General features: G+C 34.7%; 1 protein-coding gene across 1 annotated transcript in view; it reads right to left on the reverse strand.

Annotated features, from left to right (window-relative positions):
• MYOZ2 (myozenin 2) overlaps positions 1-20,375 on the reverse strand; it is a 58,363-nt gene that overhangs the window by 24,854 nt on the left and 13,134 nt on the right. Inside the window, exons 3-4 of the mRNA XM_017860533.1 lie at positions 12,966-13,135; positions 5,478-5,622 (exon numbers count right to left, since the gene is read on the reverse strand). Of these exons, the coding sequence (XP_017716022.1) occupies positions 5,478-5,622; positions 12,966-13,135 (315 nt within the window). The remainder of the gene's footprint in view (positions 1-5,477; positions 5,623-12,965; positions 13,136-20,375) is intronic.

Genomic DNA, 20,375 nt, shown 5'->3' on the forward strand with positions numbered 1-20,375 from the left:
AAAAAAAAAAAAAAAAAAAAAAGCCCCTTCCTGATAATTCCATGTCTAAACAGTTATTTGTGATTATTTAATTTTCTTCAGATTGTCTCCAGTATCTAATAGAAATGTTTTTCGGTAGGCTCCTTTTCTCTGCTTACCACTTAAATACTGTTGTTCCTCAAAGCTCTTTTCTTACACAATGCACTCTACCTAGAAAATTCCATTTATATTCATAGCTTCGATTGTGACCTATGTATTGATAATTCTTTTTTTAAAAAAACATCAAGCCCTCTAGTCAATTATTCACTATATTTATCAAAATAAATGATCCAGTGGCACCATTTATAACTTGTCTAGACCTAAATGCAGCCATTTTCTAATATATTCTACTTCTTTTTCTATTTTGGTTATTTTAGCAAATGTTATCACTTTACTCTCAGATGCCCAAGACAGAGCATTATCTGAAAAATCTCCCTCATCCCCACAAGAAATCACAAAGTGTAACCAACTATACTTCCTAAGGATTTCTAAAACAGTGGCTCTCATATTATTGTGTGTCTGAATTATCTTGGATACGTATTTAAAATGTAGATAATAGGATCCTCCCTCCAGAAGTTTGGCTTCCGTAAGTCTCAGGTATGACCTAAAACTCCAATGTTTAACAAACTCTCATACAAATCTTATGCAGGTGGTCTACAAACAGAACAACAAGGAACATTGCTCTAAAAAATTCTCTTTACATTTCTGTTACTCCTGCCCTGGGTCAGGCCCAGGTGTCTCTTGCCTGGGTGTTCACCACAGCTTCAAAACTAATCCTTTAGCTCTAACCCTCTCCCAGCCACCCTCCACACTGCTGCCCCAGGAGACCTTCCTAACTGGCTACGCTCTTTCCCTGCTCAGGGGGCCCTAATGCCTCCCAGGACAAAATCGCAACCACTCAGCATGACCCATGTGGCCCTTCCACCCATCCAGCCTCACCACATGCTTTCTCCTTTCACACTCTTTGCTCCAGGATTATGGATCCAGTTACTTGTTGCTTGGGGTGCCCCTTATGCCCCACTACTGGGTCTGTTTATTTTCTGTGCCTGGAATGTTCTCCCTACTTCTTGTCATGTGCAAATTTCTATTATAAACCTTGGCTTCAGATCACCCTTCTATGAAGCCATTTCTGCCTCCCCAAGGAAAAGAGTTCTCTCTTCTGTGTTTCGTCTTTGTATATTATATGTAACTGTATCACCGTAACTACCACATTTCATTTCCTATTCCTTTCCTGGAGTTGAACAGAGGTCAGACCTTTAAAAACCAGAAAATTTTAAGTTTTATAAAATTTTAAAATTCCTCAAAATCCCTCAAAATCCCACCACCCTAACACAAGTATTTAGTTTTGTGTATTTTCTTCCAGTTTTCTTTACGCATAAACATAATGATCACACAACTAGAACATCTAGTGTAGTATTACGTTTTCCCAAAATTTGTTGAAAATACTTTTAAATGTTACTATATCATGTTCATAATTATTTTAAGGGTTTCACAATAATCTATTAAATTAAATAACCATAGTTATGTAATCTTTTCCCAATTTTGAACATTCAGGGTTTTCTAATTTCTTTTATAGATGTCATTAAATAACAACTTTTTTCTTTTTTGATACGCTGAGTTATTTATAGAAAAGAATGTGCTTATGTTTAACCACACAGAAATATTACAATTCAGCAATGCCATATGTCTACATTTATTTGATTTTTAAATGTTTTAATATAACTGAAATTTAGATAAATTTTATTTTTACAGTATTATGGCATTTTCATACTATTATTTATTCATGTATGAAAAAAGTTGGCTTTTGGATACATAGTTGGTTAATCACTAACAAATTAATTTGCTAAATTTGAATAATTATAGTTTGTTTACTGAGCTTATTGTACTTTTCAACTTATCTACTCAGAAGGAAGAATCCATTTGTACTCTTGCTTCATAGTAAACTACCTAATAACACCCAAACTCCCCCTTTTCATACTCTATATTGCATAGACATTCTCTAATATTTAATAATTGGATACTAGCTCTAAATAGCTACATAAATTAGTGCTTTAAAAATTTCTCTTAAGTTAAACATTGCAAGTCCTCATTCATATGTGGAAGCTAAAAAAGGTTGATCTCCCAGGGGTAAAAAATAGGACAGAGGATACTAGAGGCTGGGAACAGTAGAGAGAAGTGGAGACAAAGAGAGATTTGTTAAAGAATGCAAAATTATAGCAGGAGGAATAAGTTCTAGTCTTCTATAACACTGTAGGGTGTTGTAAGAATAATATATAATTATTTATATAAAAATTTATATATAAATAAGAATATATAGTTCAGATAGCTAGAAGGAGGATACTGAATACTTCCAACACAAAGAAATAATAAATATTTGAGATGATGGATATGTATCAAAACATCACTATGTACCCCAAGAATATGTACAATTATTACATGTCAATTTAAACAATATTAATTAGGGCTATAACAGTTGAGTTGGAGGTACATCTTTGAGGTTCCATTACATGAGAAAATTAAGATACAGAAAAGTGTGTTGAATATACCATTTAATAAAGTATGCAGTTTTCCCCCCACAAAGTCTCTCTCTGGATATATATAAACATACGTACACAACCACACACATATTTATTCCTGATGGTCAGTAAAATGCGCATATGATGTTGAATTATATACACAGAAGGTGAAAATATAAATATACTTTGGACATTTGCTCCATCTCTCTATGTCTATTAATTCCTTGAGGATAGAGATTAATTATTCTATTCATTTTGTAATTCCATAGTATACAGTAATGACTACATAATAAAAGTTCCAAGTGATGAGAGCACTAAATTGTATCAACATTCAGTTTTCCATATGTCTTCGCTCTTTCCTATTTAATTAAAAAAAACACTGCAAAAAGTAAGCAGGGGTTGTAGTACAGTGGTTGGAGCTCAGATAGTATCTGTGTATTCTATTGTGTAAGAAGGATGTAAAGGTGGATGGGGAAAGAATTAACTTTAACTGAGTGCTTAATACATGTTAGGGGCTACACTCATACCATCACACTTACTTTGCACAGTGAGATATCTTTTCTGTGCAGTGAGACTTCTTTTCTCTGTTTTACAGATTGAGGAAACTAAGGCCCAAAGAGATGTATTTCCTTTCCCAGTACAGCAGTAAAACGGGAAGAGCCATAGGGTTGAACCTGGATCTGTCTGAGAGTTGAACCCGGATCTATCTGTCTGATTCTAAACCTTGTTTCTTTTCTTATGTGGTTGATGATGTAGATACAGACTCTGTTACCTGCTTTTTCTGCCATAACTTTTGTTGACAGCTACCAGAGAACTTTATTAAAATAATCCATTTCAGAATGGTATGCATTTTAATTGTGCCTAATTGGTTTCCTTCAAGGTTTTTTTGTTTTGTTTTGTTTTTGTTTTTTGTTTGTTTTGTTTTGTTTTTTTGAGATGGAGTCTGGCTCTGTCACCTGGGCTGGAGTGCAGTGGCCAGATCTCAGCTCACTGCAAGCTCCGTCCCCCGGGTTTACGCCATTCTCCTGCCTCAGCCTCCCGAGTAGCTGGGACTACAGGCACGCGCCACCTCGACCGGCTCGTTTTTTGTATTTTTTAGTAGAGACGGGGTTTCACCGTGTTAGCCAGGATGGTCTTGATCTCCTGACCTCGTGATCCGCCCGGCTCGGCCTCCCAAAGTGCTGGGATTACAGGCTTGAGCCACCGCGCCCGGCCAATGTTATTTTGCTAAGTCTATCCATAGTTTTTCTCACCGTGCTCATTAAGAATGCTCTAATACCTTATTTTTAAATAATATTTAATGTTTTACAGGTGCTGTACCTGTATAACATCTCAAAATATTTACATATTTTCAAAAATAGTATTACATTTGAGAAGAATGCTAGGAGTAATTTTGCTAAATTTACTGTTTATTTTACAAAAAAAGACATATATCTTTAGTTTCAAGACATAACTATTTTAAATTTTTGAAATCTATACATTACTCTTGAGGAAATGCTTGAATTTTCAAAGACACTATAGGTTACTTTGAAAAGTTGTCTAATTAGATAATGTAATTTTTTGAAAGATGTCTTATTTTAATACCTAACATTATTTATAAAGACTATAAACTGACTGAAAAAGGAGTTGATTCTCTTCTAAAATGATAAACAAGTGTATACTGTTTAGGAGCTGCACTGAAAGTCCTCTGAGGGAACAGAGAATAACAAAAACAATCTCCATAAGGTCTGTTGACATGAGGCACTTGAAATTTGGCACCAGATCTGGGCTTAATTCTTTTTTGTTATATTTATTTATTTTTTGTAGAGATAGGGTCTTGTTATGTTGACCAGGCTGGTCTCGAGCTCCTGGCCTAAAGTGATCCTCCTCAGCCTCCTCCTCAGCCTCCCAAAGTGCTGGTATTATAGGTGTGAGCCACTGTGCCTGGCCCTAATTCTTTTTTTCTTGTAATTTTAACTTAAAAGATTTTTATTTTTAACTTTTGTGGGTACATAATAGGTGTATGTGTTTATGGGGTTCATTAGATATTTTGAAAATAGCATGCAATGTGCAATAACCACATCAGGATAAATGGGGTATCCATCATCTTAAGCATTTATTCTTTATGTTATAAACAATCCAGTTATACTCTTCTAGTTATTGTAAAATGTACAATTAAGTTACTATTGACTATGGTCACCCTGTTGTGCTGTCAAATACTAGGTCTTATTCATTCTTTGCTGCTTCATAGACATTCATAACCTCAACGTCTTAATTTATAAAATGAGGATTGCAATTAGTATGTGATAGAGTTACTGTGAAATTCAAGAAGAAAATATATATCGCAGTACTTTATAAATTATGCAATCCTATACAAATAGGATTTCAATATAATTATAAATTACTTATTATAATTTTCAATATAGCAGGTGATTAACAGACCATCTAAAACAAAGAATATATGGCTACTATAAATGTTTTATGTGATTCCTTTAGGTCTGAATTTTTGCATTTGTCTTGTATTTAGCCAAAATTTTTTTTTTTTTTTTTTTTTTTTTTTTTTTGAGTCAGGATCTCACTTTCTTTGTTGCCCAGGCTGGAGTGCAGTGGTGTGATCATGACTCACTGCAGCCCCCACCTCCTGGACTCAAATGATCCTCCTACCCCAGCCCCCCAAGCAGCTGGGACTACAGGTGTGCACAACCACACCCAGCTAAATTTTGTATTTATTGTAGAAACTAGGTTTCACCATGTGGTCCAGGCTGGTCTCAAACTTGCGGGCTCAGGTGATCCACCCACCTCAGTCTCCCAAAGTGCTGGGATTACAGGTGTGAGCCACTGTGCCTGGGGCCCAAAAAACATATTTAATGAGAAAACATATATTATTTAAATACTATTTAACAAAGGCTTTAAATACCTTGAGTTATATCATTAGGTACATAGAAATTTTATTGTTCTATTGGCAAGGGAATTGGTTACCTGGTGCAATGTTTTCTGGATTTGGAGGGCTTCGTGGATCTGGGGTGTTGGGAGGAGTCAAGGGGGCTTGCTGCGAACCACCTTCCAAGTTACTTCCATCCACTTTCCCATTCTGCATAGCAATACTGTGCTGTATTTAATCAAAAGTAAACTCTGCTGAAAACTCAAAAATGTAAGCACAATAATAGGAGCTATATATGCAAAACTTCATTTGTGTATTTATAATTTAAATGCAATGTCGCTTCATTACTTCCTGGGACCTCAATAAGTATTTCATAGTAAGATGGTTGCACACTTGAATGAGAAGATTTACTGATATCAGTCTAAGATCTGTTGTATGATGACAATCCACTTAATAATAATAAAAGCTGAAATTAATTGAGCCTTACTGTGTGCCAGGCACTGTGTCTAGTGGTTCATACCAATCATTTCATTTTTTATTCAGAACATCCCTATGAGAAAAATGTATTTAATTTTTGAATCCTTACTAATCTAATAATGTAGAGCATATTGGCCAGGCATTTGGTCTAATAATTCTTATGTTCCATTGTATTTATATTTGGGCTTTAATTAGATTCTTTAGTGGATAGAAAGTTTAAAAATCTAATCTGAAATTTGAACGGCAATCATATGTATGCCCAAAAAAACCAAAAATCATTTATATTTTAGGTTGTACAGACTTGCAAAAGGAAAATTTGTGATTTTAGAAAATAAAATGCTGAAAAAAATACATTTGTCTTTTAAATTTCGATAAATGTGTTTTACTATTACAGGATTTGTTCTATGGCAATAATATAGCACCTTAAAAATGTTCAGTGTGCATTTTAAGAAAACAAATAGTCATTGTAGTAGGTAATGTCCTCAAAAGTATAGCTAAGTTATATTCTTACAAGAAATCATTGTTTTAATTGCATATAGGAAATATGTGTATTTTAAAAGAAGGGATTAGGTCAAATTATCTTTTAACTTCAAAATAAAATTTAGTAAAAGCATAGCAATTAGACACTGATTTTGACTCTTTTGTGTGTGACAGAAAATCTTTAATTTTTTAATTTATATATTTGTTTGTAAGATTTTGTGATGAAATATACCTTTACATTTTAACACTTTTTTAACTTTATAGCAATTTCAGGATAGAATACAATTTTGTTTTAAAACTTAAATACTTACCATAACTAAAGGCCATAAATTAAGATCCTCACCTAATACAATTATGAAGAAAATAAAGTTTATCTCCATTTTTATGCTTCACCCACACAGTCCCTCCCGAAGTGCTTTTGCATTCATGTTAATCTCTGCAGCATCCCAAAAAAGTCTACTTTCAAAGCAGTAGTCCAAATTTGAGCCTACCTTCTTTCGTCTGCTTCATCAAAGCCCGCATTTGGACAGGGCAGAAAATGCCAATGATAAAATAAAATCTTCATGAATAAATTATACTTATAAAATATCGGTAATCTGATGATATACTGACTTCCCAGGAACATATATATCTTTTCAACTAACAGCTTTTTAAACAGAAATACTTAATCTCTATTAGAATTTTAAAAGATCTACTTTGGGAAGGAATTCTCTTAGAGCTGTCTCTGCCCGAGGTTAAAATTTATAGCAAAAATATTACCACTTTAAACATTTTTAAAACTTTAAACATCGCATGCCTAATTGCAAACTCATCATCACGTTCACACTTTATTGCGTACTGAATAAGCCTAAATGCTTTAGGCTTGCACTGAGACCTGCCTACCTAGTCTCATCGGTTTTTAAAGATGTACCCTAAGCTTAAAACCAAACCATTTATGATCCCCCCATTATCTTGTATGCTTTTCTACCTTTGATCATAGATCAAGGTTCCCCCATTATCTTGTATGCTTTTCCACCTTTCTACCTTAGATCTTTGATCATAGGAGTTCCCCTAGCAAGATACCCCCTCTCCATCATTACCATGATCAGATCTGTCCTAATTTAAAAAACACCCCTTCTGTTATTCTTCCTCCCCTTCCAATAAAAAGTTTTTTTTGTCTTTTTTCTGGCTGCTCCCATATCATTTGCTGTAATTCACCTTTAAAATAATATGTTTTGTCCTGTTTCGTTTACTAGCTTGTTAGCTACTTGAGAACAGGGAATTTCAGTTTGCCCATATGTCTTTTACAAAGCCTAAGATGGTGCCTTATACAGCACAAGCAGTCAGTGAACATTAGCTGAATTTTTAGTGAATGAATAGCCAAACCCAGCTGATTCTTTTTCACTATGACAAATGTCATCTTCCTTTTTCACGTTAGTCTTCATGCGCCTGTTATCCTCATTGCTCATACTTTATCATATCATCATCTGCCTTCTGTTCATTTTCCACCCAGCATTTTCCTTCCAGTCAGACCGAATACAAATGCTGGTGTGGCATTACTACAATCTTTGGAAATTGTTCCTAATTGCCTAGTGAATAAAATACAAACTCTTTTGCCTGGTAATGAAGATGTCGTACTCACCTCACAAACATTTCCTTTCATTCCTTGCAAACTTCTACAAGCCAGTTCTCCACTGCTACCCTCTGCCCTCCTCAGCCCCACAGGCTGTTTCACCTGCTTGGAATACCCTCCTTTCTGTTCTTTACTAAACCAAATCCCAGGTTTCCTCTAAGACCCATCTTAGAATTTACTTCTTCTTTCTGACTAACTTAATCTACTGGAAATGTCTCCATATTCTGTATTATCTCAATACTTCAATAAAACCTATGCCACCTTCTCATGCTCTTTCTTTACTTGTTCCTGTTACCTGGATTTTGGTATTGCATTTATGTCATTTGGAGTCCCCACCCTATTTATAATCTGGTTGAAGTCTAGTTGGCCACTGATATGATTTGGATATTTGTCCCCTCTAAATCTCATGTTGAAATTTCATTTCCAGTGTTGGAGTTGGGGCCTAGTGCGAGGTGTTTGGTCATGGAGGTGGATTCCTCATGAATGACTTGGTGCCATCCTTGCAGTAATTAGTTCCTATGAGAACTGATTGTTAAAAGGAACTTGGCACCTCCTCCCTCCTCTCCCTTCCTTCTTCTCTCACCACGTGATGCCAACTCCCCTTTCCCTTCTGCCATGGGTGGAAGTTTCCTGGGGCCCTTACCAGAAGCAGGTGCTGATGCCATGCTTCTTGTACAGCCCACAGAACCATCAGCCAAATAAACTTCTTTTCTTTATAAAGTACCTGGTCTCAGCTATTTATTTATAACTACATGAATGGACTAAGACAGGCATTGTGTGTGTGTGTGTGTGTAATATAACATTTTGCATTTTGAACTCAGCTCCTATCTTGGGTGTTGGACTTAATAATTGACTAGATTAGTATCTTTTGTTTTACTTCTAAATCTATACTACCTCTTTAAAAGTGTAGAGTTCCTGATAACTGTAATTGTAAATAAAAAGGCATTTGAGATAAATTTAGGAAGTTTAAATGCATAATGCACAAAGAATAACATTTTCTAAGTTCCTAGAATGTGTTCATGAAATGAATTTCACCTAAACTTACAAATAATTCCACCTACATTAATTTCTAGGAATTGTAATACTAACATTCTGTAACCTCTTCCTGGGAATTAATGATGAGCCAGAAAATCAACTCTTTCTAGTTAGTCATTAATTATCAGGAGACACCGAATACCTCTACATCATCATTAAGAAAACAAGCAAAGCCATATAATAGCTAGACAGTAACCTATATAATTATAAGCCTTACACCACAGCATTCCATCACCTACAATTCCTTTCAGAAAAGTTGGAAAGACAAATGAAAATATGTCTCTCTTTACCTCAGTTAAGTTGACTCTAAAGAAAACAAAACTAGAGCCATATCCTATAGATTATGACTATGTAAATTAAAAACACATATAGAAGATGATTTACATGATTTCTGTTAAAATATCAATAGAAATAAAAAAGAAGGCTTCTTTGTCTGTTCCATGCTTTGTGCCAAATACATGGTAGAAGTTATTTTTTGAACAAAGCAAACATATATTTAGAGTTCCAATTATTTAGTGTGGTCTTATTTCAGAATTACTTTTAATAGTATACTTCCCCTTTTCCCAGTAGTATTTAAGATTTTTAGTGATTCAAAAAATATAGTATCTTATATAGTATCTATATAAAAAATATAGAATCTTTTTAGTGATTCAAAAAATATAGTAACTTATAAGAAGAGAATTTTAATTATCATGAAGCATTATTCCATTTTACTTTATTTCTGGTGGCCTATTTTCTTCATCCATCTCCATTTTGCCATTTTGGTTAAGAAATAGTTTATGAACTAGGGCTTCAAAATTGGCTCATGTAGCAAGCAATGTTCATTTCTTTTTAGGAACACATATTTACTATTATTGCTGTTTATGTCATAGAAAGTATATGTAGCTTGAATTTGCCAGTGTCCCTCACCAGTAGAATTCAAAGCTACACTTATTTTTTCTATTTTTAAAATGGTAATGTTTGAACAAATGGCATTAATTACCAGGAGGGTGGTTTATATTTTCATTCATATGAGGTCTTCAACATTATACTAGAATACGAAATATATAAAGCTGAGTTAAATTATTACTTTGACAACATCTATTGCTCAAGGGAAGCAGTAAAAGTAAAAGCTTGTTCCAGAAAATGTAGTCAATAAATTAGATTAATGTGGTATAAATCACACAAGGATCATTCAAGAACTAGATTGTAAGTAATAAAAGCTCTCTTATCTTTCAATGTTGTTTGGTCTCTATATCACTAGATAAAGCCTGTATTTATTTATCTTTGAGCTTGCAGCATAGTATCTAGAACATAATAGGCACCCAATAAATATTTGCCAAAAGTATAAATGAATATGAATGGAAATAGACCTGAGTCTAATATTATTTTTGAATTCCTGTCATATTAACGTTTCAAGCTGCAATCTACAGCCTTGACAAAGTAAGTGTATCATTGTACAATGTGGCTCACTATCTTCCTTAATGATTTATTGTGCAGGTAATTTTTTGAATTAAGATCAGGCAACACACAGATCATTAAAGACAGAAGGCACCTGAGAGAGTATCGGAGTGCATATCTTTATTTTTAAAATGAAGGGAGAAATTCAGAAAGGCAAAAAACAAAAAACAAAACAAAACAAAACAAAAACCCTTTTTGAGTTAACGCTAAATCACATGGCTGGTGGGAGAGCCAGGACCAAACCTTGGTCTCCTGATTCCCAGGCCAGAGTTTCCTTTAATTACACCATGAAAGGAGTTGGTGCCAAGAACTCTAGAGTTCTGACAGCTGAGTTTCAATCTTCTTTATTATGGTGTTGCTTAAGTCAAATGAACATACTTCCTTGAATACTACTTTACTTATTTTGAAAGAAGAGTAAAATTCATCACACTTCAGAGTATGTTATGTAACTCAATAAAATATGACTTTATTGCATACATTATTATTGCTTATTGCTCTGAGTTATTTATCAATATTTAATTATTTATTTCAATAAACCTGCTTGGGGCCATTTTATTTATTCAGTGCCCAGTCTTCTGGGAATAGTGAAAAATTGTCAAGACATGTTCTTTTTTTTTTTTTTTTTTGAAACGGAGTCGGGCTCTGTGGCCCAGACTGGGGTGTGGAGTGCAGTGGCGTGATCTTGGCTCACTGCAAGCTCCGCCTCTCAGGTTCACGTCATTCTCCTGCGTCAGCCTCCCGAGCACCTGGGACTACAGGCGCCCGCCAGCGCACCTGGCTAATTTTTTTTTGTATTTTTTAGTAGAGACGGAGGTTTCACCATGTTAGCCAGGATGGTCTCGATCTCCTGACCTCGTGGATCCGCCCACCTCGGCCTCCCAAAGTGCTGGGATTACAGGCATGAGCCACCGTGCCCAGCCAAGACATGGTCTTATATGTATTATGTGTAACCAGCACACATTCAACCACAGGTATATAAAATTATAGTCAATAATTTGAAATACTGGTGGTAAGATAATATGTTGTGTTCACAGGGACATTTTAAATCTTATTGTACCTTTCTTCAGAATTGTAGTTAAAGCATTATTCCTAGAGATGTAAGTGGAAGTTATAAAAACTGACATTATTCGTTTATTCAAATATCTAAACTTGCAGATGACTTTTCAAAGACTTCCTTAAGCCACCTTATTTTGTACTACTCCATAGAGTCTTCTCTATTGTCATTATTGAAAGAATATGATTACATAGACTCCAGCAGATGGGGTAGGGATTATTTTTGACTCATACTTAGAAGATGTTTTTGGTAAGAGGATACTGGGAATACTTATAGGGTACACTGACTTCAACTAAAAAATCATTTCTCACAAGTGTAAATACTATAGTTGAGTAAGATTTGATGGCTAACTGAATTCACAATTAAAACTAGATTTAATCAATGGATGGCTGAAGAATGTTCACAAATATGAAAATAAATTTGTTAAATGTCCTCTCAACATTTTCTGTTAACAAAAAACGTAACAAGGAAAATAGAAATATGGGAAACAAAATGTTGGTGTTTGTGGATGTAGATATTAGTTTCTATAATGTGTTTTAGTAATTATGGTAAAATAAATCAGGGAAATTAGTCTGTTTGCTGTAAAGAAGTGAGCTGTCCATTCAAAACAACTTATTAGTGATGGGAGCTGGTGAGTTTTCAGGCTTAAATTTGTAAGTAAATCTTTAATAGCTCTAGGAAGAAACTCTCAGTAAATAAAACGTATTTGTTGAAGTCATCATGATCTTTTCAAATTTAAGACAATTGCACTGTTCCTTTTTGATTCTTCACACCAGCCATTTGAATTTTAAAGCCATCTTCCCAAAGCTGGTTGCCTTTCTACTATCAACTATTTCCTCTACAATCTTTTTAAATGACAGTTTAAGTGAATATAATATTAATACAATAAAGTAAAATGTAGTTTAATTTTTGTTTGTTTACTAGCTTTGAGTTGAGGAAATCTCTGTCCAAAGAGTTATATCCAAACTAGTTTTTGTCGTTAGTGAGTACCAGACTTCCCTACACAATGCGGAATAAATGCTTTGAAAGGACGTTGAATGTGTCTGTAGTTCCTAGGCATGTTTTCAGTGCCAAGATTTACTCAGTGAATAAAATGCTTATCCTCGCTTGTGGAGCGCTATGTGCTTTGGAAGTGTTTCCATCTCAAACATGTAACTGGTTGTGATAAGACCATGGAAACTTTTAGTACCACTTCTCTCCATTCCCTGTCCCTCCTCTTAGTGGAAAAGACAAGTTCCTCAGTGCCAAATCTACAAGCTTACAATGTCCCTATTGAACTAAAAGCATATTCATATCATACATAATACTTCTTTTGTTTACCCACCTAAACTATTCATTATGATAAAAAAAAACAGCCTAACAGAATAAATTGAAAAAAGATATATAGAATATTTGCTTGAGAAACTAGTCATACATACAAATTTAGAAATACTGCTCATTCATTTGGATACCACATGTTCAAGTTATACCTACATTAATTTGTGCTCTAGATTCATACTGGAAATTTTCAAATGTGTATTTGTCAGATCTTCTTTGACGCATCTTAAATAGCCTGGCACCGCGGTTACTGAGATGGGATAATTCTTCCAACATGATGTCTCTGGGGATGCTGACCTTTTTGCCCAGGTCCATGCCATCAACATCTGTAAAACAATATTCATAGGAGTAAAAATCCCAAAGTAAGCATTTTCAATGCTATTCTAAATTTCTTAATTCTAAAATTCCACGACTTTCTAATTGCATGATCATAAGTATGTTACTTATTTTCTCTAAACTCAGTTCCTTCATCTCTAAAATGGAGCTAATAATACTAATACCTGTTGCAAAGCATTAATATGAGAATGAAATAAAAATGCTTCGTGTAAAGCATGTAGCCTGGTACCTGGCACATAGTGTGAATAAAAGTTACCTGTAATTACTACTAGTACAATTTAGTCTTTCCGTATAGAATGAGCTTTCAAATAGCATGGCTTCATAGTTATATTCATAAACTCTGTTTTGCTCCCCACATTTTTATGTGTCAGCTTTAGCTATCCCCCTACTGAAATGCCTGCCCACCCACTCCACCCCACCCCATTTCCCAGACTCAGTCAAAATACTATTTGTTNAATATAGTAACTTATAAGAAGAGAATTTTAATTATCATGAAGCATTATTCCATTTTACTTTATTTCTGGTGGCCTATTTTCTTCATCCATCTCCATTTTGCCATTTTGGTTAAGAAATAGTTTATGAACTAGGGCTTCAAAATTGGCTCATGTAGCAAGCAATGTTCATTTCTTTTAGGAACACATATTTACTATTATTGCTGTTTATGTCATAGAAAGTATATGTAGCTTGAATTTGCCAGTGTCCCTCACCAGTAGAATTCAAAGCTACACTTATTTTTTCTATTTTAAAATGGTAATGTTTGAACAAATGGCATTAATTACCAGGAGGGTGGTTTATATTTTCATTCATATGAGGTCTTCAACATTATACTAGAATACGAAATATATAAAGCTGAGTTAAATTATTACTTTGACAACATCTATTGCTCAAGGGAAGCAGTAAAAGTAAAAGCTTGTTCCAGAAAATGTAGTCAATAAATTAGATTAATGTGGTATAAATCACACAAGGATCATTCAAGAACTAGATTGTAAGTAATAAAAGCTCTCTTATCTTTCAATGTTGTTTGGTCTCTATATCACTAGATAAAGCCTGTATTTATTTATCTTTGAGCTTGCAGCATAGTATCTAGAACATAATAGGCACCCAATAAATATTTGCCAAAAGTATAAATGAATATGAATGGAAATAGACCTGAGTCTAATATTATTTTGAATTCCTGTCATATTAACGTTTCAAGCTGCAATCTACAGCCTTGACAAAGTAAGTGTATCATTGTACAATGTGGCTCACTATCTTCCTTAATGATTTATTGTGCAGGTAATTTTTTGAATTAAGATCAGGCAACACACAGATCATTAAAGACAGAAGGCACCTGAGAGAGTATCGGAGTGCATATCTTTATTTTAAAATGAAGGGAGAAATTCAGAAAGGCAAAAAACAAAAAACAAAACAAAACAAAACAAAACCCTTTTGAGTTAACGCTAAATCACATGGCTGGTGGGAGAGCCAGGACCAAACCTTGGTCTCCTGATTCCCAGGCCAGAGTTTCCTTTAATTACACCATGAAAGGAGTTGGTGCCAAGAACTCTAGAGTTCTGACAGCTGAGTTTCAATCTTCTTTATTATGGTGTTGCTTAAGTCAAATGAACATACTTCCTTGAATACTACTTTACTTATTTTGAAAGAAGAGTAAAATTCATCACACTTCAGAGTATGTTATGTAACTCAATAAAATATGACTTTATTGCATACATTATTATTGCTTATTGCTCTGAGTTATTTATCAATATTTAATTATTTATTTCAATAAACCTGCTTGGGGCCATTTTATTTATTCAGTGCCCAGTCTTCTGGGAATAGTGAAAATTGTCAAGACATGTTCTTTTTTTTTTTTTTTTTTGAAACGGAGTCGGGCTCTGTGGCCCAGACTGGGGTGTGGAGTGCAGTGGCGTGATCTTGGCTCACTGCAAGCTCCGCCTCTCAGGTTCACGTCATTCTCCTGCGTCAGCCTCCCGAGCACCTGGGACTACAGGCGCCCGCCAGCGCACCTGGCTAATTTTTTTTTGTATTTTTTAGTAGAGACGGAGGTTTCACCATGTTAGCCAGGATGGTCTCGATCTCCTGACCTCGTGGATCCGCCCACCTCGGCCTCCCAAAGTGCTGGGATTACAGGCATGAGCCACCGTGCCCAGCCAAGACATGGTCTTATATGTATTATGTGTAACCAGCACACATTCAACCACAGGTATATAAAATTATAGTCAATAATTTGAAATACTGGTGGTAAGATAATATGTTGTGTTCACAGGGACATTTTAAATCTTATTGTACCTTTCTTCAGAATTGTAGTTAAAGCATTATTCCTAGAGATGTAAGTGGAAGTTATAAAACTGACATTATTCGTTTATTCAAATATCTAAACTTGCAGATGACTTTTCAAAGACTTCCTTAAGCCACCTTATTTTGTACTACTCCATAGAGTCTTCTCTATTGTCATTATTGAAAGAATATGATTACATAGACTCCAGCAGATGGGGTAGGGATTATTTTGACTCATACTTAGAAGATGTTTTGGTAAGAGGATACTGGGAATACTTATAGGGTACACTGACTTCAACTAAAAAATCATTTCTCACAAGTGTAAATACTATAGTTGAGTAAGATTTGATGGCTAACTGAATTCACAATTAAAACTAGATTTAATCAATGGATGGCTGAAGAATGTTCACAAATATGAAAATAAATTTGTTAAATGTCCTCTCAACATTTTCTGTTAACAAAAAACGTAACAAGGAAAATAGAAATATGGGAAACAAAATGTTGGTGTTTGTGGATGTAGATATTAGTTTCTATAATGTGTTTTAGTAATTATGGTAAAATAAATCAGGGAAATTAGTCTGTTTGCTGTAAAGAAGTGAGCTGTCCATTCAAAACAACTTATTAGTGATGGGAGCTGGTGAGTTTTCAGGCTTAAATTTGTAAGTAAATCTTTAATAGCTCTAGGAAGAAACTCTCAGTAAATAAAACGTATTTGTTGAAGTCATCATGATCTTTTCAAATTTAAGACAATTGCACTGTTCCTTTTGATTCTTCACACCAGCCATTTGAATTTTAAAGCCATCTTCCCAAAGCTGGTTGCCTTTCTACTATCAACTATTTCCTCTACAATCTTTTAAATGACAGTTTAAGTGAATATAATATTAATACAATAAAGTAAAATGTAGTTTAATTTTGTTTGTTTACTAGCTTTGAGTTGAGGAAATCTCTGTCCAAAGAGTTATATCCAAACTAGTTTTGTCGTTAGTGAGTACCAGACTTCCCTACACAATGCGGAATAAATGCTTTGAAAGGACGTTGAATGTGTCTGTAGTTCCTAGGCATGTTTTCAGTGCCAAGATTTACTCAGTGAATAAAATGCTTATCCTCGCTTGTGGAGCGCTATGTGCTTTGGAAGTGTTTCCATCTCAAACATGTAACTGGTTGTGATAAGACCATGGAAACTTTTAGTACCACTTCTCTCCATTCCCTGTCCCTCCTCTTAGTGGAAAAGACAAGTTCCTCAGTGCCAAATCTACAAGCTTACAATGTCCCTATTGAACTAAAAGCATATTCATATCATACATAATACTTCTTTTGTTTACCCACCTAAACTATTCATTATGATAAAAAAAAACAGCCTAACAGAATAAATTGAAAAAAGATATATAGAATATTTGCTTGAGAAACTAGTCATACATACAAATTTAGAAATACTGCTCATTCATTTGGATACCACATGTTCAAGTTATACCTACATTAATTTGTGCTCTAGATTCATACTGGAAATTTTCAAATGTGTATTTGTCAGATCTTCTTTGACGCATCTTAAATAGCCTGGCACCGCGGTTACTGAGATGGGATAATTCTTCCAACATGATGTCTCTGGGGATGCTGACCTTTTGCCCAGGTCCATGCCATCAACATCTGTAAAACAATATTCATAGGAGTAAAATCCCAAAGTAAGCATTTTCAATGCTATTCTAAATTTCTTAATTCTAAAATTCCACGACTTTCTAATTGCATGATCATAAGTATGTTACTTATTTTCTCTAAACTCAGTTCCTTCATCTCTAAAATGGAGCTAATAATACTAATACCTGTTGCAAAGCATTAATATGAGAATGAAATAAAATGCTTCGTGTAAAGCATGTAGCCTGGTACCTGGCACATAGTGTGAATAAAAGTTACCTGTAATTACTACTAGTACAATTTAGTCTTTCCGTATAGAATGAGCTTTCAAATAGCATGGCTTCATAGTTATATTCATAAACTCTGTTTTGCTCCCCACATTTTATGTGTCAGCTTTAGCTATCCCCCTACTGAAATGCCTGCCCACCCACTCCACCCCACCCCATTTCCCAGACTCAGTCAAAATACTATTTGTTCTGCATCTAGCACTGACTAGCCTCCATAAAGTAGGCAGATGATAAGTATTGAGTGAACTTTTCCCCCAATACAGCTCACATGCCATTTATATTAATTTCTTACCTAAAATTTTTATTCATAATTACTCATTCATTCTCTATATTCCCATAACACTGAATCGCATATATTTGATTTTGCTTTATTTGTTTTATGGTTTGCATTTTCTTTAGGTTTTACTCTCTGTGTCTCCCATACCTTAAATATGCCAGACATTCAGTAAATGAGTGTTATTTTCTATTTCTATTACTAAACAGTTTTTCCAAAATCCAAAAGAGATACACGCTTCCACTTGCTTCTGTAATCACTAATATATTTCTGCAATATCCACACAGTCTTTTTGCCACTGTTGACTACCATTAAGTGCATAGGAAGAAAAACTGGGCCATTAGGAAAATAAATAATTATTTTGATTGAGGCAACATTCTTTGATGATATGAAATATTAACCATAACAATTAAGCTTTTGGGAATGTTTAGAATAAAACAACAGAACTACTTGTGTAATTTTCTCCTCACTTTTCTTTTGAAAGAAAAATTAGTTTACCTATTTTATTTTTTCATGGAGAGGAGTCCACTAATTATAAAAGTCACAATATCAAGATTTTTGCTTCTGGGAAGATGAAGTAGATGCATTTTTTCTTATAAAGCTATTAAGTACAATCTCCCATGTTGAACATTATAAATAAATAAATAAATAAATAAATAAATAAATAAATAACTCTGAAAGTGTAAAGAAATAGGCAGACAAGCTAGGGACCCCAAGACCCAAGGAACAACATGGTGGTTAATACTCTGGGTTTTCTTTTAGCCCCTAAATCTCAGACTTGAAGCTGAAGATGATGGCAACCCAAAAACACCAAGAGGTGCAGACAAACAAAGCACCAATGAAAGGCTGTTCTCTCCAGCTAAAGGACCAGGAAAGGGGCTGCCTTTGCAAGACAGAAAATGTTTAGACAATGGCCACGCTACTTTAGCCAAGCACCACAGAAAACACTTTGACCTCACTCTCACCCACATTAAGATCTTGTGGGGAGCCCAGAATTTCACCCTGTGAGGCTGTAACAAGTTTCTCCAATACTCCCACTAGGGTGGTGTCAGAGAGACCGAGTGGGAAGTTGGGACTTTCATTCCTGTTGGCCAGTAACTAGCTCCTTGTCTCCGCAGTCTTAGTGAAGACTATGTGGGAGTCTGAACTCCTGTCCTCTTCTAGCAATAACAAAGAGGCTCCCCTCAAGTTTCAGTGGAGCCAAATAGGGAACCCAGACTTCTACATTCACTTGGCAGCAATGAGTTGGCACTCCCCTTTCTCTGCTGGAGCAGTGTCAGATAAGAACAGATGAAAAAGAAGGTTTATTTAAAGAGCAAGCGTCTCAGAACATAATGTGAAAATGTCCAGGCTTAAATTTGAAAACCACTTATCATACAAGGAACTAGAAAAATCTCAAACTGAATGAAAAAAAAAAAAAACAATCAAATGCTAACACTGGGATGCCTGAGATATTAAAACTATCTGACAAAGATTTTGAAGTACCCATAATTTAAAACAATGCTTCAGAAAGCAGTTAGGAAACCACTTGAAACAAATTCTTTTTTTTTTTTTTTTTTTATACTTTAAGTTCTAGGGTACATGTGCATAACGTGCAGGTTTGTTACATATGTATACTTGTGCCATGTTGGTGTGCTGCACCCATCAATTCGTCATTTATATCAGGTATAACTCCCAATGCAATCCCTCCTCCCTCGCCCCTCCCCATGATAGGCCCTGATGTGTGATGTTCCCCTTCCCGAGTCCAAGTGATGTCATTGTTCAGTTCCCACCTATGAGTGAGAACATGCGGTGTTTGGCTTTCTGTTCTTGTGATAGTTTGCTAAGAATGATGGTTTCCAGCTGCATCCATGCTATAAAGACACATGCACACGTATGTTTATTGCGGCACTATTCACAATAGCAAAGACTTGGAATCAACCCAAATGTCCATCTGTGACAGACTGGATTAAGAAAATGTGGCACATATACACCATGGAATATTATGCAGCCATAAAAAAGGATGAGTTGAAACAAATTCTTTAAATGGAAAGGTTTTTTTGCCGATGACTCCATCAGCAGCAGAAAAAAAAAAAAAAAAAAAAAAAAAAAAAAAAAAAAAAAAAACTCAGCCAACAAATAAAAGATGTAAAGAACCAAATAAAATTTTAGAACTGAAAATATAATAACCTGAGTAAAAGCTCAGTGAATGGGCTCAACAGTAAAATAGAGGGGGCAAATGAGAAGAATCACTTAGCTGTTTGAATAATAGAAGTTCCCCAATAAGACCAACACAGAGAAAAATAGACTTGAAAACAAATGAACGAGGTATTCTTAGGGATTCATGGGACTCTAATAAAAGATATAGCATTCATGTCATTGAAGTTCCAGGAGAGGAAAAATAAGGGGAGGCTAGAAAACTACTTAAAGAAATCATGGCTGAAAAATGTCCTAAAGTTGACAGAAAATATAAACATACAGATTCAAGAAGCTAAGAGAACCCTAAACATAATAAACACATATAACTCACAACAAGACTTATAATTAAGCTTCTGAAAACTAAAGACAAAGAAAAAATATTGAAAGCCACCAGAGGAAAACAACTTACTTATAAGGGGAAAATAACTAAAATAATAGTGGATTTCTCATTAGAAATCATGGAGGCCAAAAGGAAGTTGTGCCATATTTTTCTAGGTGCTGCAAGAAAAGAATTGTCAACCCAGAATCCCATACTCAGTGAAAAATATCCTGCAAGAAATAAAGGGGAACTTGAGACATTCTCAG

The sequence above is a fragment of the Rhinopithecus bieti genome, unplaced genomic scaffold (genome assembly GCF_001698545.2).
Source record: "Rhinopithecus bieti isolate Rb0 unplaced genomic scaffold, ASM169854v2 scaffold_55373, whole genome shotgun sequence".
NCBI classification, from domain to species: Eukaryota; Metazoa; Chordata; class Mammalia; order Primates; family Cercopithecidae; genus Rhinopithecus; species Rhinopithecus bieti.